The sequence below is a fragment of the Motacilla alba genome, chromosome Z, assembly GCF_015832195.1.
Source record: "Motacilla alba alba isolate MOTALB_02 chromosome Z, Motacilla_alba_V1.0_pri, whole genome shotgun sequence".
In the NCBI taxonomy this organism is placed as follows: domain Eukaryota; kingdom Metazoa; phylum Chordata; class Aves; order Passeriformes; family Motacillidae; genus Motacilla; species Motacilla alba.
Window position 1 is genome coordinate 29,111,926 of NC_052046.1, and position 25,494 is coordinate 29,137,419.

Genomic DNA, 25,494 nt, shown 5'->3' on the forward strand with positions numbered 1-25,494 from the left:
GATGTGGATATTGGCACCTGGTTTGACCATTGAGGATATGGATCCGCCTCTGAGAACACAGGGGTTAAAAGCGAGGAGCTCCCAGGGGATCGTCCTCTTGGTTCCGGTGGTTGGAAGAGTTCAGACCTCCCCTGCCCAGCTGCGGGCTGGGTGGGGGAGGGGAAAAGGCCACGCGGCCGAGGGAGGTGGGCCGGAGCCTTGGGCAGAGACGGGAGGCAATGGTTCGGTTAAGAGTGAGTTCCCCACATCATGGAAAGATGTGGGGTGGAAGAGATGGAAGGGTGGACTGGATAAAAGGGGGTGAAGAACTCAGAGAGGTGGCGGGCAGCCCCCCCCCCCCTCCCCCCTCCCCCACCTCCTCGGGAGAGAGCGGGAAAGAGAGAGGTGCCAGTGCTATCTTAAACTTGATAAGCACCGGCCTGGCCGAGGAAGAGAAGGGGGGGCCGACAATGGGAAGAGAGTGCCCAGGAGTGTGGGAGTTTCGGAATGAGCAGAGACTGTGATTTTAACCCTTCTGCGGAAGGTGGAAACCTGGCAAATGCTGATCCTCCGGGAGTCGAAGGAGAGAGAGAGACGGATGAGAGGAAATATAAAAGGTGAGAGAGCGGTGCAAGTGAAGAACGACGGAGAGAAGCTGAGGAAATCCTAGGTGGAGGAGATGATAGAGTGGCTTTTGGCTGGACTCTTTCTTGTATAGCCATGAGCAGAATCTTTCCTGTAATACAGAGACTGCATTTTAGGGGGAGGCGGCGCCAAGGAGTGATGGTGAGACCCCTCGGCCCCAGGGGGTGAAATATTGGGGGGGACTGGTGTCCCGAACAGGAGGAGGCGGCACCAAGAAGTGATGTGAGCGGAGACGACAGGTGATGAGTAATGGTGAGACCCCTCGGCCCCAGGGGGTGAAATATTGGGGGGGGACTGGTGTCCCGAAACGGTGAGAGACTGTCGTTCTCTTCTGGAACTGGGCATCCTTGAAAGGGAAAACCCTAAAAGCAGCTCTGGTCCATGTGCAGTGGTGAGAGCACTGAACATGGAAGGAAGAAGTCACGACGTGCAGTTGTTGAGTGACGGGGATTGGCCTGTGGCACAAGGAGGGGCTCTTCTCTCCTCAATGAAATGAGAGGTGATTGTCGGAAGGGTGGAGATGGACTGAGTTGATTATCTGAAGGGTGATGGACTGGATTAAGATCTAAGGTTTTGTGATATTCTGTAAGAATTGAGTGGGGGGAGGAGAAATGTTTGAAAGGTTTCCATTCTGCTCTGTGTGTTCATTGTATAATTCTGTGATAATAAAGTTTTTTCCCTTTTGTTTATAAGTGGAGGCCTGCTTTGCTCTGTCTCTGATCACATCTCACAGCAGACACCAGGGAAGATGGGTTTTCATGGGGGCACTGGCATTGGGCCAGCGTCAAACCATGACATAACTTATTTTCAATAATCATTATTTATAATTAATTCATGAACAGTCATATCATGTTTAAATTTTACACTACCTTCTTTTATCATGTCTAATGAAGAGGGACTGACAAATTCAGAGACTGCAAAAGGACTTATGTAATATTGTAAGGAAAGCCATAATATGAAGATTTGATTTTAAAAAAGTAAAAATTCAAAACATCACTTACATCACCAGCAAATACCCATCTGGGGAAGGGCAGGAGGAGGGGGCAGGCAGGTGTGGATGTGTATTTGGGTGTGCGCGATCTTCCGGCTGCAGGCATCAATAACTACATCTAGTGGTTTTTTGGCAGTATGAACAATTTATGTACAGACAAACCATGTCTTAGGGAAGCATTTTGTATTCTGAACTAAAGAGAAAAGTTAAATTCTTCTCCAGTGTAGAGTTCCATAGCAGCACTGATGCTTCACTGAAAGTACTTTTTCCCCCAGTTAATTTTGTGCTAATAAATTTATGGAGACTGGAAGTTCTTTGTAAGTTTTCAGTTGTATATTTGCAAGAGTTTCATGTACTATATTTGTGTATTTTCCTTAATAGTAGGCTAAATATGCATATAGATAAAAATATAAATTCCAAACCCTACGATTTAAATTTTGTGGAGTGAGTGGAAGTTCGGGTAACAAGTTTGGGTAACTTGCTACAGGTTCATGTCAGAGCATGATAAAAATACTTAACTATCACATTGTTTCTAGACATGGCAGATGAACCATAGATTAAAAAACCCTTCAAGTTTCCATAATACCAAGTATTATTATCTGTTTTTCAGATACTCCAGAAGCACTTGCCTCAATCAAGTAGAGGCAAACTTCCTATATTTCAAACAATTCCATATAATGGTAGTTTCGTAACATGAAAAAAAAAAAAGTCCACACACAAACATCCAGTATTTTTTGAAAAGCTGGTGTTAGCAGAAATAATTAGCAATGTATGGTATTTATTCATATCCATTTATTATTTGAAATAAGCAAGTATTTGGAAGTAATATTAACAATTCAGAAATCCAAAGCATTCAATTTGGCAATAAATTCATACTAACTAAAATGTTCAGTGCAAAGAAAAATATGTTTAAAACTCCTAATCATCCCCATAATTAAACATACGTGACTCCACAAAGAGTGAAGAGCTTTGCTGTAAAATGGCAGAAATAGTAGAAGAACATTTACAATTCAACTGGACTTCTTGAAGCCTGCCATAACCTCCCAAGAAACTTCTAAGATCTTTGTTATCTGTTTGGCAGCCAAGTTCTAGCATAGGTTAGAATATGGCAAGAGGTGATTGTGGAAAAGAAGAAAATGTTGAAATTTAAAACGGATAAAACTGAGCAATAAGAAATTAAAATTTCCTCTTCGTACATTAAATTACATTCATCAACGATCTTGAAAAATCACCTGGCAATTTTTTAATGACCTACAACCACTTTATGCAGATAAGAGGGAAGGACTAAGCAAAGTTTGAAAGAGGCAGAATAAGTTTAATTGCCAAGGTGACTTATTACTGCCAGTCAAAAGACATGTAAAGTAATACTTACTACCTGCAACTGCTCAGAAAACTCCTCTTGGTATCACAGTGATCAGTTTATTGTAAAAAGCATAGCATAATCAAGGAATAAAAAAGACCTAATTTACATCTTTCTTTATTCAGACAATGCTAGAAATATTATGATTCATTGGTTTGTGAAGAATAGCATACTAAACAATAATAAATACAGCAATGGGCACCTTGCCACCACTTTTGTAAATCTGAACTCCTTAGAAGCAGTGTGTTTAGCTTTTCTATATTTGGTCCCACTGAATGAAGGAGGCACTTGAATAGGTTGGAAAACAAGGCATTAAAACTATAGCCCAGATTAAAAAAAAACTTTTTGTCTACATTATTCCAATGTTTTGAAGCAAAATGGGCATAGAATAAAAGCATATAACAATTGTTAGAATTGGGCAGAAGCTACCTCTGGAATGGAGATGGAAAACCAGCCTAATTTCCTGAAACAAATTTATGTCATTTTTTCTTTATACTAGATAAAAACACAGGGCTGCTTAGCTGTATCACCTTGCCATTGCACCTTCTGTAGTGGTGTCTATTAGATGTTCCCCTTTCTTTGCTCAAGTCTGCTGAATAAGAGAGACGTACCACAAGATGGATGAGTCTTTCAAGTACAGGGTTTGTTTTAAACACCCATAGATGTTTGCTACAGTTTTAGAGAAGTTTGGTGATGTGTTGGGTTTGGAGGTTTTTTTCATATTCCACAACTGTCTGTGTCAGTGATTTGAGAAACTTCTCTTTGTTTCTTCCCTTGAGAACACATCAGCTAGTTTTTTTTCTACTTGTTCTTTTAGAAACCAGTGGGGAAAAAATGAACTGGAGCAGGGGGGAAACAGAAAACACCCATTTTCCATTATATGCTGAACTACTTTATCTCTCTTTATTATGGCAGTTCAGAAACAGCGTGAATATATGACCTTCCACTCTTTGAGACTGAATTTCTGCTGAAATACTATCCCTTGTCCTTGTTTTCGACAGTCACAAGGTGGCACCACAGACCAATTTTTTTTTTTTTTTTTTTTTTGGAAACGCCATTTGGAAATTTATAATACTTTTTCTAGCCTCCTGTAAATTCATTATTTATTTTTTGAGGACAAAGCCAAAAGGGTCAGATAAGCATTCACAGTGAAAGAGAACCTGAAGAATCTGTCCAATGCATGCAGCAGATGGCTAATCATAAGGTAATAATAAATTAAATGTGACAAATATAGCATTTCCAGGGTATTTTATTAAACGGTTGTGAAAGAATTAGTACTATTTGAAGGAAGAGTTTTCCAATATATTTCTAAATTATTTTAAATTTGCCAGCCCTTAAGAAAGCTTTTCCTGATGAACATGCAGGGTGACTTTAATTTAAATGTCTGTGTTGAAGCTGTGCCCTTCTAGTAATTTTCTGCTGATAGACTACAAGTACACAAAGATTTAAAAAATCATATTTCAATCATCTTGTTGCCTTTCTTGTCTTCCCCCCTCCCACCAATTTACAACAAAGCAAGGAAACCCTTCTCATGAATTTCACTATGGCCTTCACTGTAATGAATTTACTGACATCTGCCTGACACTTCCTCTTGATTTCACCACTCATCTCCCCTCCATCATCTTTAAATGGCTGGATGGCCATTCCTCATTGAGTGGATCACCATTCCTCATGCATCTGAATGCAATTCAAATTCTAATACATGACTTTCCAATAAAATTATATCTTACTGTCTCTGAAACCTAACAGGCTACATTGGCTACATTCCTTCTATTTAATGTTAACACCTGATCAAAGGCTTCTTTATTTTTGCAGCTTGTTATGAAATACCTGCCCCATCTCAGAAGAGGGATTATAAAATTCAAAAATCATGTTTCACTAAAATAGTGGTGGAAATTCCAGCACTGTGCCCCAGCAAGCCTTCCTCTGGACAGTCTGAATAAGCACTAAGTTCTTTACAATACAACACTGTCACTGTTGACTTTCTGATTTTGAGATAGCTTCAGAAAAATATCTTTTTTATTTTGCCTTTCTTATTTTTCCTTATACTGGTGCCTAATATCTAATATTGGTTGGGAAAACAGCAGAACAAAAATTGTAAATATACTTCCTTGGTACAAATCTGTGGACTCTTCCCATGCCTGAACCTCAGCACAGAGAGAAGCATGCTACTGAATGGAGTCCTTAGGGCCTTATTAAAATTCATTTGCAGTGATTTTCTGTGACATTTTCTCCTTTGATGCATAAAGATAGGAACAAAAAGAAAATCAAAACAACCTTTGATTACTAGTCTTCTGCGGTAATTAATCTTATCTTAATGACAATCTGACTAGAGCTAGCATATATAGACTTTTACTTACATTTCACTGCTGATGCTGTTATTATTTTCATTGAAAACTATGATTATTTGTGCTGGTCCATTTAATTCTCTGTGTCTCTCCTTTACTGTGCAGCACAGCTCTTTAAAACAAGGACTGTCCTTCTTAATGCCAGGAAATTACCTTTCCATTTATGTCAGCATACCTAAAAATCTTCGGTGTTTTTTATTTTGATTCTGTTTAGAAATATCTCTCACTTCTACTCAGAGCATCATGGGGCCTTCTGGCAGTGAAATAGATGGTGCTCTGTTTCACAAGCATTAACCTCAGTCCTACTTCTTGCAGTTGAAAGTTTCCAGACTATAATAAAGAGCTGCAAGTTTCCATGGGAATAAATAGATCACAACATTTAAAACAATTGTGAAATAGCCATATAAAAGAGCCATATGAGTGGAATTTTCTAAAAAAACTTCTGGTTTTTTAAATGTTTAAAGAAGTAGTTCCCTAACTGTACAGAAACTTGTGCCTCTCAGACAAAAGTGTGGGGGGGATTGAGCTGGGTTGCAGTAAAACTGTGACTTCTCCTTGATACACCACTATGCAACCAATCCGTCCTCTTCAAAACAATCAGCATTTGCATTTTATAACAAGACAAAAATAGAATAACAATCAAAATACAACTACCTCTAACAAAGATACATACATACAATACTTTAAAAAATAGTTAAGTGCCTTAAAATTAGGAGAAGTGCTTCAAATGTTGCAATGCACAGTAAACATTTCCTCTATTGCATGGTGTGGCAATGCCCCTGTAATCAGATAACAACTGTTTTCATATTACTAGCATGTTTAACTTTATCTTCTCCTTTACTCTAAATGAAAATTCTATGCGCTCCCTCATTCTCATTTTGAAGTTGAATAGCTAGGCTGGGCTCTCACAAAGGACACGTTTCTGCTGAAACCCTGTTGCACACTGCCAAAAAGAAATCTTATGCAGATCAGAGCTATACTTGATATTACTACATTATTTTTTTTGATTAAGCTGTTAACTCGTTTTTCCCCTCACACACACTGCACTCACACAACTTGAAATTAAATGCAGAATAGCAACAAAGGAAAAGTACACATGACTGAATTCTATTTTTGAAAGTTTATTTGCTTAGCATAGATGAAAACTTTACCATTTTCATAATTAATCATGTGAATAGAAACTTGGGGGCATTCTTTCACTTAGGATAAATAACGACAACCAGAAATAATGATGCTGTTCAGAGCAAGGATATTGAAAAAAAACATTCTGGATTACAGGTTTTCAACATAATATATATGCATTAAGTGCCATTCCACAGAAACCTCTGTGTGTAAAGCCTGTTTTACATAGACGTGCAAATATAAAGATTTTCAGCAACTGGGCTTGAGTGCATTTCAGGAACATGAAACTTAGTTATCACTTCCACATAAAGCCACCAGGATGGTTTCATAATCCCCTTTGAGTTCATCCTGTAAATTTAAGCATGAAAACCCAACAATTGTTAGAATAATGGTCTCAAGTAAAATAAATTTCAATTAACATTCAATACACATTGATAAAATATCAGTGCTCTACCTATATAAATTAATCCCTTGATAAAACACAAGTAAGTCACAGACTGAGCTGGAACCAATCACCATCACTGAAGTTATTTGTATGGTCTAGAAATAAATGCATGCATTTCCAGAGTGGAGCACAGGTAGACAAGGCTAGTAAAAATGTTGGGAGGTTTAGTGGCATAAGTGAAGAAGACAAGAACAGAAGAGTTTTATCTGCTCAGGAGCTTAAGCTTTTACTCTGAATAAAGTGAAACCTACCCTGTTGATCAGTGGTGTCTAATGCTCATTAATATTAAAACATTGTGTATACACATTGTGTCTAGGAGCATCTCAAACAAAGGCTAACAGTACAGTGATACTCTGCTCACCATGGGATTGCTTATTCAGCTTGGTGAAAATGGACAATAAGCATTAAGTATGCAGTGTAATTATTACATGCACTTCTTGTTTTCTCTTATTTTAATCTAGTTTTCAGAGGTATATTAATTGTTTAGTGTATGCCTCAAGACATTTGGATGCAATCACCACTTTGGAACATGATGAGGTGGTGTAATTACATACCAAATTACAGGTAACACACATGCTTAAGGGAAGATTTAAAGTGACCTTTAGCACCTAACAGAAAAAGTAGCAGACATCAAAAAAAATCCAAAAGGCATTTTCATACATGTGGGGAGTATGTTTCTACTCCAGTCAAGACATAGGTTTTTTTCAGCAATGTCTACTACTACTTTCCACAAGGATGCTTTGCCAGTTTAGCTGTCTTTGAGTCCTTCACCACTTGAATTTTCTGGAAAGTACATTGGGTGGTCAATCCCTTTTAACAAAATATTTTTGTTAGTTTAACTTGTTTACTTAGATCATAGGGAAAACAGGCCAACTACATGTTAATAAATTAAAAATTCATTTACTGGAGTACCCCAAATGTTAAAAGCCAATACCTAATTGTGTCAAATACCTCCCTTAGAGCTGTCATGGCAATCATCTCCACTCTCCTGCCAAGGTACTGCTTAAGTACAAGAATTTGGGGATATTGTACTCTCCTTTCAGCTCTTGGATTCTACTGTAAGGTGATATCCTGAGACATGTATCACTACTATTTTTATAGCTCTTTCAACAACAAGGAAAAGGAATTAGTTCTCCCAGCCTGTGGGCCATTTGAAACGTAAGGTACTCATCTACAATGAGCTATGCAGGATGAACTGGTTACTGACGAGCAGAAAAGTTAACAGATCTTTCCTGGATTTCAAAAATCATCTGGTTGCTTTGTGTTTCATGTGTCACATGGGAGAAAACCTACCATAATGGCTTGGCGGAGGGAGATGCCATAGAGACTCTTGTAATAGCCTTTGATCTCATTCATATCAACTTCATGGCGTGAAACCATGATTCTGATGAGGTCTTTGTGCCGGGTCCCAGCACCCTGTTAAAAGAAACAAAGAAGAAAGGGGGAAAAAAAGGAGGGAAAAGAATTATGCTACTTTTGTCACTGAAATACTTTTGATCATGTTCTGTAGGTTAATTCATCAGACTTTTTTATAGATGAACATACCCCTTTCCTTTTCCTTTAGTATCTCGTAACATGGAGGTCTCATATCTGCCCTATGAGCACAAAACACTTCTGATAGGCTACCTCCACACAGTTGTTTTCAGGGTTTTTTAATATTTTTAGACATTTCTTTTATCTGTTTCCTAAAACCAGACATCTCCTTCACTGTGCTTGCTCGATATTAGGGAAGCCTAGACTTTACTGCCTTTTAAAATTACTCTTTTAATACTGCAATGATCTGCATTTTCATAGCGTTTCACTCAGTTTTTCCCATACTGCTCCTAACCAAGTCACAGGAGTTATGACAATACGTACAGACTAGACTGTTTCATGATCACCAGCTGTCTCACCAACATGGGTTCCAAACCTGCCAGAAGGATCATGGATATCTCATTACAGATTAGCCTTCCACAAGGTTTCTGCCAAGATCTATAATTGCTCTCCTTTTCCCTTTTTACTATAATTGCTGTTTCATAAGAAGGGTTCCAGTATGCTTCCTGTCCCTGAAACAGTAAAAGATATGTGTGGATGGACAGATGCCCTCCTAAGCATATTACAGCAAACAGATAACTCCTCCAACAGAAAGTCTCAGGTTTCAAAGGAAAGAGTAAAAGGAGTGAGAGAAATACTCTGAATTTCCCTCTGCAGTCTTTTTCTACAACACAAAGGGCCTGGAGACCTCTAGCTAACTTTTTATTTTTCAGCTTATAAAGCACCTCATATTTACAAAGAGGAGATCTTTATTTAGATTACCTTCATTGCCAAATGGAGTTTTTCTGCAAAGAAAGCTGGCTTGCTTGTGGCACACTTTACTGTAATAAAGCAGTGAGACAAGGTCACTTCTGCTATACATGTAATAAAACTAAAATAAAACACTTTCAAAACCCTTTCATTTTTCCTACCACCCCCTACCCCCCCTATTTATGTACTTCCTCGTTACCTTTTTTCATAATGTATGAGGACAAAAAGATCCCTTCCTCTGTTTATTCAGAAAGCAATTCAGTCAGGGGAGAATAATTACCACATAAACAACACATTTCTCACTAGTTTACTGCCCTAAAATTAATGAAGGTGTTGCAATTCCCAAGAGGAAAAATGTGAAAACATTTATGCCTTCCATAGCAGAGCTGGAGGTTATAATCTGATATTCTGTAAACCAAGTTATAATTCAATTTTTATATTAAGAGCAATCTGATTAAAATTATTCTTTTATTCAAAGTATGTTTGACTGTGATATAAAAGCTAAGAACAAGATGAGTGCCTGGTTCCCAGTTGCATTCCTGATCCACTGGTAAGAGGAAGTCTCTTCCTTACCTTACTGCTCATGAACAACAGTCATTAACTTTATATGAACATTTTCTTGAACAAAACCACTGAAGAAATTTTTTAATGTTTTTAATAACCAATATTTTAAGTATTCTTGCAACATTAAACTTAGAGAAAAGTAGCTTTGGTTGAAGATGGGTTTAAAACTATTGGATTTTTGATACAAACTATACCTGTTTTGACAGCTTTTTTTTGGCATATTGGTTTCTTGTAATAGTCTTCCTATGTTGGCAACTCATCTGCTCCTCTTAAAAGACCTTTCCAAATATTAGGAGAGGTACTTCTACTCATTCATCAACTTCAGCTGATTTTAGGTGTGTCAGTTAAATCACCATTACTAGATTAGACTTTCCAAGGTATTATTTAGCAAGCTTCTCAATGAAGCAGAGTAAGTACAGAACAGTTTCTGATCAAAGCAATTACAGCAGAAATAAAAGGTTAAGTTTAGTCAGAACATACAGTAGGTTTCAATGTGCAGAACCACTTACCAAGGGCAGTGAGGCAATTCTCAATATCACCTTTCAACTCCAAATCCAGTACCTTGTTCATGTCATGCTTGCTGTATTTGGCGTACTTCTGAAAGACTAAACAATGGGAAAGAACAGTATTCTCCCTGCATTGTCTCTGCCCTATTCTGTCCTCTCTCCTGCAGCAGAGGACTGTTCGTGGGTCATATTTCTCACTTTCTTCACACAGCACAGTGTAAAGAACAGTGTTACTGCATGTCAGTTGATGCTGATGGCATCAGCATACGCAATAGGACTTTGGTAGGACAGAAGGGTTCATTGGCTGGAGTAGAGGTGGCCAACTGACCACCTCAGAGCCTGTGACATTGTGTGATAGTCCCCTGTCTAGGGCAAACTGGCTAAGAAGCACAACCACTTTGAGGAGCTCTCATTGCTTTGCATTATGATCACAACCCAGCTAAGACTTCAGATCTTTTAATAGCCTAAATGATATTGCTCATCTCTACTACCGAAAGAACAGCTAGGCTGCCAACCACATCCTTAGCAGGCATATTTCCAATTAGAGCAATGCCTTGATAATCTGTATCTTCTCTGAATTCATGACCAGAAAATGTTCAAAAATCATCCCAGGGAAGGATGAAGCTTTGTTCAACTTACCCCTGCGAAGATGTGGGTAGCTTCTTGTAGTAAGAACAGTTACAAACACACTGGTATCTGTTCCTTTCCTTTTCTCTCCTGCTTCATACAAGGCCTGTCATAAAGAAAAGAAGGTCACAAGGTCAATATCAGAATAGTAAAACTCAAACAGGAATACTGTATTTTGAGAGCCATTGCTTGTTAGTAATGAACACAATTGACACAATTCAGATCAAAAGTTTACCTCAGACTAACTCCATCTCTGTCAAATAATACTTCATATTTCACTTATGTCTTAATAGTACCTAGAGAACACTATGCAGCTAGAAAACATTTTTTCAGACATTTTACGATCATCATCTGGCTTTCCTGGGTATACTAAATTCTTGAATGAAGTTATTTTTCATTTGTCATGATAGCAGTCTGCATGAAAGCCTCAGGACTGGTAGGATATCGTAAGACTGACTACCTAACTGGTGCAATATGCAGGAGAAACCTATGTACTAAGTACTTCCTCATCTTTCCAGGAGTGACTTTTACTTCCAGAAAAGTAAAAGCCAAATCAGTCTCCTTCATTTTCCTCATGTCCTCAAACCTCTCTAAGAGTAATAATAAAAGACCTCCACATAGCATGAAGATTTAACACTCTGCATCAAAATAAACAATACTGAACTTTTGAACTTAGGAGAAGTATTAATTTACTTTCATATCCAGGGCTGATGACAGAACTAAACTCCTTATGTACACAGGAATTAAGCAGTATTTCTCGATGGCCTTTTCTTTGCTGGCTTTTTGGTGGTGTTTTTTTTTTTTAATCAATTTGAAGTCATCTAAACTGAAATTGTAACTGTGATGTTACACTTTGTTGGTGAAAACTCAGCAAGGACTGCTAAATTTTATCAAGATTTTAGCAAAGATAGTCCTACTAATTTTGGAAGAAATAAGACTGGGTCTGATTCCTCCACTTGTTGACTTCAAATGGTCTTCATGCTTTTCATGAACTAGACGAGGTCCTGCAGAAATGTTTCTGAAGCTAAATATTAGGGTAAAGATCTAATTTCCTTCATATGATTAACTTACATGAATTTTGTAAAATACTATCTCCTCAAAAATGAATGCTATTTGCCATTGAAATCTCTGTTAGGTCTGCAATGCACAGGATTCAGACAGCCAGATGAATCTCAAGTAAGTCAGAAGAAGAAGTTCTGCAAAGTGTCAATTATGACCTTACCCTGGCATCATTGTCTGCAAGTTCATCGTTCACATGAGGGTTTTCACATCGGTCAGCCTACATAATAAATAAAAAAAATTTCACTGGTACTCACAATCATTTAGTTCACTAAAGCTCAACATTTGAGAGTTCTGCAGCACCACTCTCATACGTAAGCCACTACATAACTGGAAATAGGTGCAGTTATGTGAATCGTCCTGTGAATAAAACTGTTGTATTCATAACCAGAGAACATACTTCTATAGCCATCAATTACTTATTTCTTAATTCCTACCTAAAAATCCACAGGAAGTATTTGTTTCTTGACACAAAACTACAGGCTTCAAACCTGTGACCTGCTGCCTGATGATCATTCAATAGACTCCTTTCAAGTTGATTTGAAATTTAAAACTGGGAGTCCAAACCATGCACACGGATGTATCAAAAAATCATCCTGTATGCAAGTATAAGGTTCATATATATACACTCAAAAATCAAATATTTTTTACTTTTACAAAGGTATTTTAATTGGGAAGGTCCAGTGTTTGAACTCATCTACTTTTGAATGCAAATTTACTAAACACTTTGTCCACTTTTTAACTCCCTGCCCTTGTCCCATTATCTAACTACTAAAAACATTCACTAATAGTAAAAAAAAGTCTCTAATTTTAAACCTTTATTCTTTTTCTAGTCAATTGACATGACATTATGCCTGTTACTTTTTAAAGATAGCACAAAAAAAATCTTAAAAGCATAACTAATTAGAAAGAAATATTGTTTTACAATAAAGTTTTTAAAAGGCATTTGAGGTAAAATCTCATTATATTTTGTTTAAGAGCAATTTCTAATGGTCTACGATTTGAAAGTTTAAAAAAGCAATTCAAAGAAATAAATGTTGCATAAATATGTATTTATTGCATGTCTCTCTAAAGTAGTCTTGAGAAAATTGATTTTTGATTATAGATATTGTCACTCAAAATGCTTAAGCATAGCATACCTTGGCTAGAGCAACCAAAGCCTTTTGAAAATCTCCAGATGTGTCAGAGATGATGTCCTGTGTCAGATCTCTCTTCAGCACTGCAATAAAATAGTTTGTTTTGAAGTTACCAACTAAATTGACTACATAATCTTTAAAGGTCCCATCAAACCACTCTATGATCTTTTTTAGTAATTTCTTAATTTTCCACTTAAAAATGTCCACTAGAAATATAGTTTTCTTTTCATTTGGTTTCAAGTAGAGGACTTTATTTGTAACATAGCCTTTAAATCTTGAGCTGTGCTCGCAATTGGAGGTTAAACCTGAAATGTGCTGAAAAATGTCGTTCTCTGGGGTCTTGTGGGTAGCATTGTCTCAGGTTTCTGCTTGTAAAATACAAAAACCTTGTTTTGAGCCTTTTTCTTTTTCATTCTTACTTCTGGCTGCTCTTATCAGCATTGAACTCAAGCACAAAACTCTCCTTAAAAATCAAGCTTTTAATATAGGCATCTAAGAAGAAATATCTCAGTAAAAGACAGACAATACAGTAAACTCAACATCTAAGAGAGACACCACATTACATTGTAGTAACTTCTTCAAGTAGCTTCCCCCTGCAGTTCACTGGTTGTTTGTTCCTACTGCTAACATGTCCGTGTTGCTAACTCAGTAAGATTTTTTTATTTTCAAGCTTATGCTTTTATCTTAAAATGTCAGCCAAGGTTTAGTTACAGGGGAAGAAAAGCAGCATGTCTTTGCATGCATCCAAAAAAACATCTGAATGTGTGACCCATTCCATAAGACACCCACAACCCCAGCAGTGGTGATGTATTTTTTCCCTCACTATTGGGATCGACATGGGTCAGCAAAAGTCACCACGATCTCCCTCACAGCAACCCTGTCAAATTTTTGTGAAGCTTCATTTGCCTCCTCTTTTGTTCTCAGCTCCTCATACTAAGAGAGATTGTGAATCTAATGTGTCTGCTATAGGGTTATACAACGGTATAACTTCTTTCTTGCTTCTTAATACTTCTTTCTTGCTCTGAATTACCTTCCTTGTAGTATCTGCTGGCTTCTCTGATCTCTTGGTTGGTTCTTGAGGCCAGAATCTCAATTAAGGTGTCTTCATCAGTTCCAAGCCCCTGATAAAAGGGATTGAAGTTTTAGAGATGTTATTCAATAGAACAAACTTAAAATCCGTAACAGAAATAAGATGAAAATCATTGGCTTGGCTTTGAAGACACCACATGGAATGAGAAATAAAAATTAAAAATGTTGCACTTCCATACTATGTAATTGCAGCTCTTTTGGAATTAAATTTTTATCACATTCAATACACTAGTGCCAAAAAGAAGTGCTAAAAGGATCAAACAGCACATATTAAAGATAAGTATGTAAAATCTATGAAGAGAAAATACCTCCTTCCCATTTTTCTTTCTCCTATGTAAACATTATTGTAAGTGCTACTGCTCCCATTGGCAACCAGTTTTCAGAAGGCAAGAAAGAGTTCATTCTCTCAAAAGAATCTCCTCCAACTCTGAAACTCAGCAGGGATTACTGGGTCTTGTTCTCATAAACTGAGTTGCCAGTACAAATTTATTTAACAAAACAAAGTTAAAATAAAGATAATATACAAGCCTTGAACTCTATGTCCAGTGTTATTTACAGGCCTTGATAAGTACCGATGTTCTCTAGGAAAGATTTTCTCTGAAGATTTTGCCTTACCTTCATAGAGGCTCTTAATTCTTCAGCATCAAATTGAGCTGGAGTTTTCAGCAAAGCCACAACAACATCTTCTAGATGGCTTTTCAGAGCTTTTTTCAAAGCCTCTTCTAGACTCTGTTTCAGGAAGAATAAGAAACACACCAAGTTAATGAATGGTGGAGGTGTAGCCACTGTTCAGCTGCAGTCCAAAAATTAGTCTGACCTCTGATCAATCTAAGTCTACATCATTCCTATATCTAATAGAAAGAATTATGAAGCCCTATTTCAAATTTCAGATTTGTCACATTTGACACTTTACATTAATTAAAGTGTCAGGCAGGGTATTTCAGTAAGTATTCTCAAGTACTTTCACATATGGCAGTTCAGCTACATTGAAACATTTACAGCATCAGAAGAAGACTCAAAATAGGCTGCTTGTTCCTCAAGAGAAGATAATGTCATATTACTCTTACAATTATGACTGAGTTGCTTATTTGCGTAACATCTGAACTCATTGTTTATTGCATGAAGTTCGAAGAGAACATATGTAATATCACCCTAAAAAAAGCCCACAAGTTCTGAAGATAAAGGCTATATTCTAATTTGACCTAAATTTAAGTGGGATAAAAAAAAAATAAAATCTGGTTTATTCTGCTGCCTATCCAAAAATGTTCTAAAATCACCAGAAGCCCTTCCCTATAGCAGCATCAGTGGACTTGGGGAAGAGTGTTATGGTCCTACAACTCTACTATCTTTGCTCAGTATTCTATCTTTACTCATCTATACCATTTGAGCCAGGAAAAACTTTGATATTCTGAGTGAAAATTGAGTTTGGTTTGAATATACTTTACCTTTCCTTTAGCCTGCTGATAGGCAGCTTTGATCTGCTGTCGCTGAGCATTTGTTCTCTTAGTCAAGATGTCAATGATGGTGGCTTCATCCACACCTATGAATAAACAAACAAAATTCCAATATATTCAGAAGATATACATCATTAAGCCAGTTAAATTTTTTATCTGCTTTATTTCATATTTTGATTTCTTGACAAACTCAAATTCAACCAAAGGAAAAGCTGTTATGGTCTACAAACTCACAAGATTATTTATGAAGCTAAGAAACCAAATAAATAGATACATGTAGGACACAGAAATTTCATACAAAAAATCTTAGAGTGTTCTGAGTGTAGATTTTCCACTAAACTGAGAAAACCCTAAAAAACCTCAAACAAACAGAAGCCCACACTAAAAAACAAATTAGATGGCATTCTCCTTCAATCTCAGTAAATCAAACTGGAAAACCTTTGGAAGCATAAAGTGCCAAATGTAATTTTCATTAAAAGAGAGATATGTAACAGAAGCATAAATTATCAGCATAATCACTGCCTCTTGCAGGAATTCTAAGGAAATCAAGCCAAAAAAGTATTAGGATGGTATGTTGCAATATTATTTCCTTCCCTAGAAATTACAATTTTTCAACCCTTCCTTTAACATATTCAAGAACTTTAATACAGCATTAAAGTCTGAAACCATAATACAACATCAGGCTATCAAAGAGTTGAGATTCTTCACCACATGGCATAATTTAATGTATTGCCAAACTTTTGAAAGTAGAGGCACCTCTCCCCCTTGCCACTGCCTCTTGCTCCCGTATTTTATTCAGTGCTATTCTCAAAATTTTCTAAGGAAGAGTTCTAATGTAGTAAGTTAAATATTTATTCCTCTTACCTTTTACAGTAATAGCTCTGTCCAAAGCAGCAACATCAGCTGATGGATCAAAATTTAGATGTGACTGTACTCCACGGATGCCTTTTGAGCTCTTCTGAAGAGGGAAAATAAAAAATAAAATTTAAAACAGAAACAAGAAAAAAATTGCTCATACCGAAGAATATTTTTGTACAGAAGCAGTTTTGAATGTCCAAATAAACTATGCATTTGGGATTGCATTTTATCATCAGGGAACATACAGTTTTGTAGCTACAGGTAATTTTATGGGCTCAATAATGGATATGCATTGGATGTATTCCTTTCACAGCTCTCAGATTAAACATAAAAGTACTTCATAAATTGATTTAGGTACCTGGACATCTATTTCTTAGTGTAAGATGGATTGCATAGGAAAATAAAATTAACTGTCATAATTAGGAAATTATGCTCAACTTTTCAAGACTCTAAACCCACAATTAAATTCTACAGGCACTTCCGGTAAAGTGCTAGTTTCTTTGCTCATCTTATGCAAACTGACTATGTTATCATGTTATGGGTGACCTCATCTGATTCATATCTAAGCTTTCAAACATTTCTTGCATTCAAGATGTTGAGAAAGTGTTCAAGCCTAACCCTACAAGGAAGTGGAGACCTCTTGCATAGCTTCTTTGAAACTTTAGACCTAAGCCACAGTCTTTGCAAAGCATTATCCCCTAGCTGATTTTGGTGAATCTACTCCTAGATGGGCACTCCCTAGTCAATGTCTGAAGATCTCTGGGAACAGTACAAAAGATCATTTGGCTTGTCCTATGTCAGCAACATGACACATCAAGTTACAGGTAGGACTAACAGCACTAAATAACTCATGCAGCACTCAACAGCACTAAATAACTGATTCTAGTCTACTGCTATTACAGAATTATAAAATGCTCCAAGATTCTTGGATGAAAGATTTATAGAAAATTTCCATTGTTGTGATATGTGGTGAGGTTTCTTATTAAAAGACACCACCAGTTTAGCTAGATGATTCTGAATCCCCTATAGTCTGTCTCTTGTTTCAAACACTAGTATTTCAAAATTTTTAATTCTTTGCCATTAAAAGAAAATATCGCAATAGAAAGGGCAAGGTTTTGTGAATACATAATTTACATACAACAGTATGCATTGAATTTGGTACACTTCTGGCATCTGGTAATTAAATGTTCATCTCCCTACAAAATTGTCTCACCAGGAGTTGCAAGAGAGCAGACATACTGCATACTTAAATCTCTAGCATAGAGAGACTTAAATCTCATATTTAAATATTTGCATCGTTAGTCTCTAGCATACTTTTAAAGAGATCATTGTGTCTTGTGAGCTAAGTCAACAAAGGAGTGGGACTGTCTCACTGCCTCTTTCTCAATCTTGCAGGCTAACCTTTGTATGCTGGTTTCCATGCCAAACTTATCTACCAGTAATAAAAAAGTGTCTGTAACCACCTTAGCCAAGAATGTCTCAGGACCCTGGGAATGGAAGTGGAATAGGATGGTCGAGCCAAAGGTTTGTCCACAAAATGTTGTGGAGTCAACATTACAAAATCTACAAGGGCCTGGAGCAGAAAACTCTTGTCTACTGAAATTTTCCCTACATAATTTTGTTTTCAAATTGTAGGTTTTTTTAGGAACTTGATTTCACAGCATACTGCTTTACCTTTGCTTTCATTTCACCTCATTAAAGTATCTTCACCTCATTATCACGAAGATTCTCCATATCCTCCTACCACAGTAACCCTTCTAATGTATAACCATACTCATCGTCTGAGGTTTTTTATTACATGCTGTGGCTTGTCCCACCATGTGCATGACATATGATATGAAAGCTAGGATAAATACTAGTGACTTTACTTCCTCCTTTACATTCCTGGGTTCCAACTCATGGCTTCCTACACCTCAGGCAAAGAGCCCCTGTTTTTTTTCACATACATTACCTAGACAGGTTCATACACGTTCACAGAACTCAGGATCAGATTACTACATTAAAGAAGCCAATCTGAGTCACTCAGTGACTGGTCACTGGCAATTAAAGTTTAATCACACTAACTAGTTCTGGCGAGGAATTGATAACTAGACTGATGGGTGCAAATAAGAGCAATTTTTCATCTTGTAGCAAACTTCCTAGGTTATATGGTTACATTAGATTATACAATGCAATAAAATTAGGTTCCAGTTCTAATTCGCTAGTGTTTTGCCATTGTTTTTTGTTTTACCCCCATTTGCATGAAAGATGTCTAGATGATATGAAAGATGTTTAGATGTCTTTAAAACATTTGTAAGACTACAAGAAAATAAGCATGGAGGTCTCAAAAGCTGGTAATACTTACAATACATTCCTGCTCCTGGTTGTCAATGAACCATGCCTGCTTCAGAAATTCTGATACCATAGCCATGTTGACAGAGTTTCTGGGAAGAGATGCATCAAGTTACAAACAATTTTTTTGTCATTTTTAGTACCAGTGAAACTCAAGATTTTCCACCCTCAAAATCACTTATCTAGCACAGTGACGTGTCATGGTTAATGTCCCACATAACTGGCCTGTGCTACTGGAGGCAGGTAACTTTGAGGTTTCATGAGTGATGTGCTGCTCCACAGCTGCTTGCTCACCCCTAGACTCTTAGCTGCTTTCAGAAGTTTTAGATAAGAACAGCAGTAGAACTAAGTGTGTACTTACAGCAATACATTAGCATTAGCACTCACTTACAAAGGGAAGTTACTAGAAACCAATTAGTTAATCTATCATCTATGCCCATTTAGTTTGATCATTTTGAAATCCACTGGTCAACAAGGGGTCTTGTCTCATCATTTACTGACACTGGAGTTCTTGGGTATTATGTTAGGAAAAAAGTAATTCTCTTGTTAATATACTTTTATGTAATTTCTTTGACTAGACATTTTCTAAGGAAGATGAGTAAGTCTGGATAGTTTTATATATATTTCTCTTTCTTACATATTTTCTACAATTTCTACATCATAATAATTAATCATTGCCAACTTAACAAGAGGAAATAAAAATAGGTTTTGCTTTTTACCACTCAGAAAGAAATTCCACCCAGCTTTCCCAAAAGTCACTAAGCAGAAAAGGAAAAAATGAGAGGTGATGTAACATTAGGTACTCAAAAATAATGAATAGGTTGCTTCATAACAATTTCTGTTGTTGGTGTGGGGAATATTCTGTTTGTTAACTGAAATACCGAGGAAATAGAAAGAAGAAATAAATGGTTTATCAAATAAAGCTATTCAAACTAGATTTTTTTTAAACTCTTCCTCAGCAAGCTCTAGGGATGACTTGGTTTTAAAGCATACGTGTAAGTAATAACTAGAGATAGTGTTGCTGAGTAAACAAGACTGATTTTGAAACCGGTGTTAAGAGACAAAATTCTGTTTGCAGTCTTGGAGTACAGATCATATACACAATTATAAAAAATTATGTTAGTTATGCTGCTAACACATTCCCTCTGTCCTGTAGGAAGGGCAGAGACCAGCCTTTTGACTCAATACAAGTTGAGGACCAAGGAGTGTAGCTGCAGCCCAGCTCTTTCTTCCCCTCACAGCAAAAGTGTAAAGCTTGCTTCTGTACTCAGCAGCCAAAAAAGTGACAAACACCTCACACAGCCTGCATGCAGCTCTCTCCAAGGTAAGAGCCAACCATATTTCCTCTTCCCCAAAAAATTCTTGCTTTCGTTTCCTTCCCTCAGGAAGGAATTTCTGGCAGTGCTGCCAGAAAAGCTGAAACTGATTTAAAATCTATATTTGTATGCTATTTCGAATAGGTCTCAACTGGGTAAATAATGGACAGAATATTCAGTCAGATTTAAGGATAAACTTTTATGACCTGCTATTTATTCAGGATCAGAAAGGCGTACTCACATCACAATTGCAACCTGCACTTTTCTCAAGCTGTCAGAGTGACTCCTGCACCCTTCTATGGACAGAAGTCAGCAGGGGCAGATGAAGCAGTACGGTGCCCAAATTTCTGCTGCGTTTTGTAACAGCACACATAAAGGCCATATGCAGTGGCATGGAAACACTTAAGAGTCTCCATACTGGGTACACTGAGTCATCAACGCTGGCATGTCCTGGTATGTCTGCTGACTAACTGATTCACAGAGCAGAGAACCACTCCAAACTATGAAATAAGATTTAGTCTCCCAGCACCAGCTCTGAGAAGAGGTGTGCATTGTCTGATAAAGAAACCCTATTCAAGGGCAGCTAGCCTCACGAAGCACATACTTTTCTTCTACATATTCCCACATCCACCTGTTACATCAAGCTCTAAAGGTTTCCATGCCTTTGGGCCCAGCTGGAGCAGAAGGCTACTAGACTACACTAAATTTGGTTCATTAAGCCTCTAAAACTTAATGTCTTTTCTGGCTTAAATGATACAGTGAGAAAAAAAAGTCTGTGCCTTAAAAACTTGTTAAAGTTTTTTTTTTCTTTTCTTTTGAAATAAAGACACTGGCATGCACATCCATTATTTCCATCTAGTAAAGAAATGATGCAATTTTAATAAAAGTCAAAGTAGTGGACAGTTCTTGGGGGAAGCTGAATACCTTAGTCTGCTTGAATTAACTTTGGAAGGTAAGAAACCAACTTAATACAAAACTCTTCTTCTACTCTGGAAGAAACTACAGCTGATAAGAAAATAGAAGGCTGGAATCTAGGAAGACAGCCAGCCCCCTGATGGAGTCAAGGTCTTGCCCAATACTTTGTCCTGCCACTCTAAAATGCAAATAGATCATGTACCACTTTAATATGGCATGAAAAGAACTGAAGCAACTGATTCCCAGTTGGAATGATCAACATCGCAATGGGATTGAAAAATCAGACAGACATCCAGACTGAAAGCCCCAACTGTTGTTTCACAAAAATCATGACAATATTGCTTTCTGTTTGGCTCTTAATCCCCTGAAGATGCACCCTTAAACAGGGCAAATCAAAAATTTTTAAGATTTTGAGAAAATACTTTATTAAAAATATTTAAAGACACAGCTAGACTTTTACACTACAGTCTGTGTCAAATAACAGCATTTATCTATGCTTATTTAACCATATCATTAAGCATGTCAGATGCCTGGTTACTTTCAGAGGCCAGGATCTTGATGTAAATTACAGTCATGTCACTCAGTCAGAAAAATAGGCAGGAAATCTAATACAGGAATTTACTTTGCAGTGGAAAGTCTGCTGAATATGGAAACATCAGAGAGAAAAACAGTCTCCTCCTTGTAAAATTCTATGGAAAGATTTAGCAGGAAGAACTCCAGATGATGCAGTTTTTACGTGGCTTCGCCTAGTTCTTAGTCAGAAAAGCAAGATTTTGCTCTCATGTTTCTAAAACATTGGTTTGATTTCTAAAATTTTATTTCTAATTTTATTTCTAAGAGATTTGATTTCCATCACTTTCATGAACAATGACTCCTCTACAGTCATAGTGCAGCAAACTGTTCTTGAAGTATCAACAGCTGTTTCTATTTTTTAAGTTTACATACACAGCATAGTACTTTTCTAGGAACTCTGGTTTTTCTACAGATTTCTACAGCAGCCTATTAAAAAGGCAAAAAGAAAGCATATTATATTATCTACTCCAAATAAGTTTGCTTTTAAGCTTTAACCATTTTTTATTCCCTTTATTTAATTGCATTAAATAAAAGCAATAGTTGCCCAAGCCCTTGTGTAAAATGTTTCAGAATGGAAAGAATTTCTCCTGCCCCCACCCATCTTTTTTCCCTGACAACAAGTCCAACCCACATAAAGTTTACACCAGGTCACTTAACAAATTCAGCATACAATTCCTAAGGTCCTGGGTCTACAGAGAGCAATAATGAACTACAAAATCCTACCTTCCTCCTCACGAACACTGCCTTGCACGGCTGCACACTGAGGAGCAAAGGAGCAGAGGGCTCTCGAAGCTTTTGTAGCCTGCGCAGGAAACTCCACCCAGCAACCAGTGTTTCCACAGCCCTAGTAATCATCTGCATCAGCTATATCTGGGTGCCACCCAAAGACGAGAAACATTAGGAAAAAAAAAAAAAGTCATTGCGAAACTATGTGCTGGCGAAAGTATGAGCAGATTTCAGAAGGGAAAAGACAACAAATGAGCAAACCATGGTAGCTCTTCTCTCCTGCCCTAACCACATCCCCAGTTTTAATAAATTGCAATAAATCTTTTGGGATCACATGAATAAATATTAAGAAAACAAAATTTGAGTAATTCTCTTCACATTTTAACGTCTGATATAGTTCCAAAAGTGAATATATTAAGATACATTTTTGCTCAGTGAAACTTTGAGAGAAGAAAGGGTGAAGAGTCAAGGCAGCATCCTCACTTAACTGAGATCCGGTGGCTATGAGCTCTGCCGCTTTTGCATGTGGGTCCATGGCAGAAATAACCCAGGAATAAAACATGTCTAGTATTTCATGTAAATAACTCTTTTTTTTTTTTTTCTTGGAAAGAAACTCAATCAAAAAGGGAGACTTAATATAAGAGACATAATTGGCATCTAAATAATTAGAAAGAGATTGAAACAATCAGATAAAACTCGGAAGTACAAAGTGAGAGTGATTTGCACAAGATGAGGCTAGAAGTGGTTTTCTGAAAGCACTTCCTTGCCAAGCCAGCACAGCACAACACCATCACTAACATCTCAGACTGGCCTGGAGCATGATGCCCAGTGAAGAAATACCTGTTGCTGAACCAGAAGTGTTTGCAATGGGCACATAGGGCTCCCAGCAGACTTTCATCGTCCTTCTGCTGACTGGCTGCAATGCACAGGTACCCCCAATATGGTTGATTTGCCCCACATGAATGTACATGAAATGCAGCCTGCCCTTGAAACCCATGTCTAACAATTAATTATGTAAAAAACAGGGCCAGGAAACCAGCTCCTTTAAAAAGGCTTTCTTTTATTAAAGACAGCTCTGAGTAGGCAACCCAAGGAGTCACGCACGCCACCGCTGCTCCCACTGGACAACACCAAGGAGAAGAACCGAAGCTTTGTCTTTTCGCACAGTTAGCATATCACTCTCCACCAAAGTCCTTAGAAACATACTGTTGGCTCCTCGTTTAGGGCTGTCATCCAGACTGAGTATTATTAAAGGTATGCTGGTAGGATGGACTCCAGCTCTGGTCAATGGTGGGTGATTTCCTGTGGTTCTGCCAGTTTAAAGTCATAGTTTATGTGCTGGTTTGTTGTTTTTGAGAGTGTCCACATAGTACCAACAACTCCTCATTTAAATTCAGTCCAGGTGCAAGTCCTTCTGGGAGCAGAGGAAGTAGCTCCTGACAGAAAGGGATATGACTACAGGGGGAGATAGTAACACTTAACAGCGGCAGCCAAAGGCAAGTCCCAGAACTCTAACATTTGATATTCAACCACAGACCAACACTTCAAATTAAGCCCCTATCAACCTCATCAACATCAACTAGCAATTACCACCTGGAAAAAGAGCTTCCATCTCCAGCATTTTATTTCTCACAAATTATATGAGGAGGAAGAGGAACAGACTGATGGTAATTGTTAGAGGAAATCCTCATAAATTTCTCAAACATGCACATTTCAGCACAACTTACGTCTTTCAGCACAACTTACATCTTTCTCTGTACACCCAAATGTGTGCTGCTCAGAGTAATCTGCTCATCAAGGAGGTCCCCATCCCAGCAGCCCAAGCAGAGATCCTCCAGGACTGCTAAAGACACAGCAGCCAGTCCACCCCAACCCCCAGGTCTGCTCTCAGCAGTGGCCTCAGCCCTCATTCCGTACTTGAGTCACTGCCCTGCTGTCTTACAGAGGGCTGGGACTGAAAGTGGGACCCAGCCCACGGGCTGATGGCCTGTCACATTCCCAACCCCAGGTGCCAAATGCCTGGAGCTGGGGCTGCCTACCCCAGGTCTTCTGCTTCTGGCTGAGGTGATAGGATAGGAGGGGCTGCCAGGCCCTGCCTGTTGACCCCCATGGGAATATTTCTGGCCCTCAGAGAGTCCCCAGCCCACCTGAATCTCAGAGCAATTTTCTCCTATGCTTTGTTACTTCCTTTCCCCCTGTGCATTTAATTTATTATTTGACAAAAGTATTTTAGATGTTTTCAGTAAACTGAATAATTGAAGGAGCCTAGCAGCTGACAATGATACAGTGAGCAAGCTGTCAGGTGTATGTCGATTTGTTTATTTAATTATTATGTGTGACCCGAATTCCATATCAGAATGACACTAGCAGTTGCATTTCACTTGGCTCAGGTGTATTACTCTTTTCTTGGGACTGTTTCCCCTGTCTATTAATGAGCACAGCTAAGGGTAGGAATCAGTGTGCTAGAAGTGCATAGTAAGACACTCCTCCATGTTGACTCTTTTTTCTAATATGATTTTTCCATAATCAGATTACTTCCCCATTTTTCTTATAGTAATTATTAATACTATTTTCTGATTTATTTCTTTTGGGTTTTGGGCTTTTTAAAAATCTAATTGTATTGTCTTTCAGGCTCATGTTTCCACCTTCAGAGTGATATCACAAGAAAGTACAATGACTTGTGCTACTAGTCATTGAAGAAGCCATTTGCATTTACTTTTCCTTCTTAATGGGTGGATAGATGCTGATTGACTCACTGTCTTCCTGGAGCTCAGCTGAGTCACCATCTGCACTAGAGTGCCTTATTGTACAAAGTGCTGCCACTTAAAAAAGATGCAGATTTGCATTTGGATGGAGCTCTTAACAATTGTTTATTGTTAAGTTTATAACTGTTACTCCATCATTTGTTTCATAAAGCTATCACAGTTTGCATATTGTTTACTATTGAGTTGTCATTATCTATTCAGAAGTGGCAAAGCATGCAGCCACTGTTGTAGATATCCAAATATCTCAAAAATGACAAAAATAAGTATATTTGTTTAGAGCACTCAATGCATGGAATGCAATTGAGAGAAACAGAAATGTTCAGTGAAAATAGAAAAGAAAAAGGGTCACTTGATCAACCGCCATATTTGGCTATGCCAAATATTTCTTTTAAGGCTAGTGAT

The 25,494-nt window shown here is 37.7% G+C and overlaps 1 protein-coding gene across 3 annotated transcripts; it reads right to left on the reverse strand.

Annotated features, from left to right (window-relative positions):
• Window positions 1–6,428: 6,428 nt before the first annotated feature.
• Window positions 6,429–22,449, reverse strand: ANXA1 (annexin A1). Of its 3 annotated transcripts, none has more exons than XR_005255432.1 (14): window positions 22,325–22,449; window positions 18,811–18,889; window positions 16,473–16,563; window positions 15,600–15,694; window positions 14,770–14,883; window positions 14,096–14,186; window positions 13,069–13,148; window positions 12,093–12,149; window positions 10,883–10,976; window positions 10,247–10,342; window positions 9,186–9,244; window positions 8,748–8,935; window positions 8,184–8,306; window positions 6,429–6,793 (listed from the first exon to the last, which is right to left on the reverse strand). XR_005255432.1 is itself a non-coding variant. In XM_038125105.1 (13 exons), exons 2-13 carry the CDS (start codon window positions 18,874–18,876, stop codon window positions 6,734–6,736), a joined length of 1,029 nt encoding a protein of 342 aa, XP_037981033.1. In that variant the 5' UTR covers window positions 18,877–18,889; window positions 22,325–22,449; the 3' UTR covers window positions 6,429–6,733. The 3 variants fall into 3 exon arrangements, 1 of the variants encoding a protein (XP_037981033.1); XR_005255431.1 differs by having other exon boundaries at window positions 16,473–16,566; XM_038125105.1 differs by lacking the exon at window positions 8,748–8,935 and having other exon boundaries at window positions 16,473–16,566.
• Between the last annotated feature and the right edge of the window lie 3,045 nt (window positions 22,450–25,494).

Bases quoted from the DNA above. Each gene is read 5' to 3' on its own strand.
- ANXA1 (XM_038125105.1), bottom strand. From the start codon at position 18,876: ATGGCTATGGTATCAGAATTTCTGAAGCAGGCATGGTTCATTGACAAC. The intron at 14,187-14,769 runs GTAAGGCAAAAT...CCCTTTTATCAG, and splicing joins AATTAAGAGCCTCTATGAAG to GGGCTTGGAACTGATGAAGA. The intron at 8,307-9,185 runs GTAATCTAAATA...TTCTTTTAACAG, and splicing joins AACTCCATTTGGCAATGAAG to GGTGCTGGGACCCGGCACAA.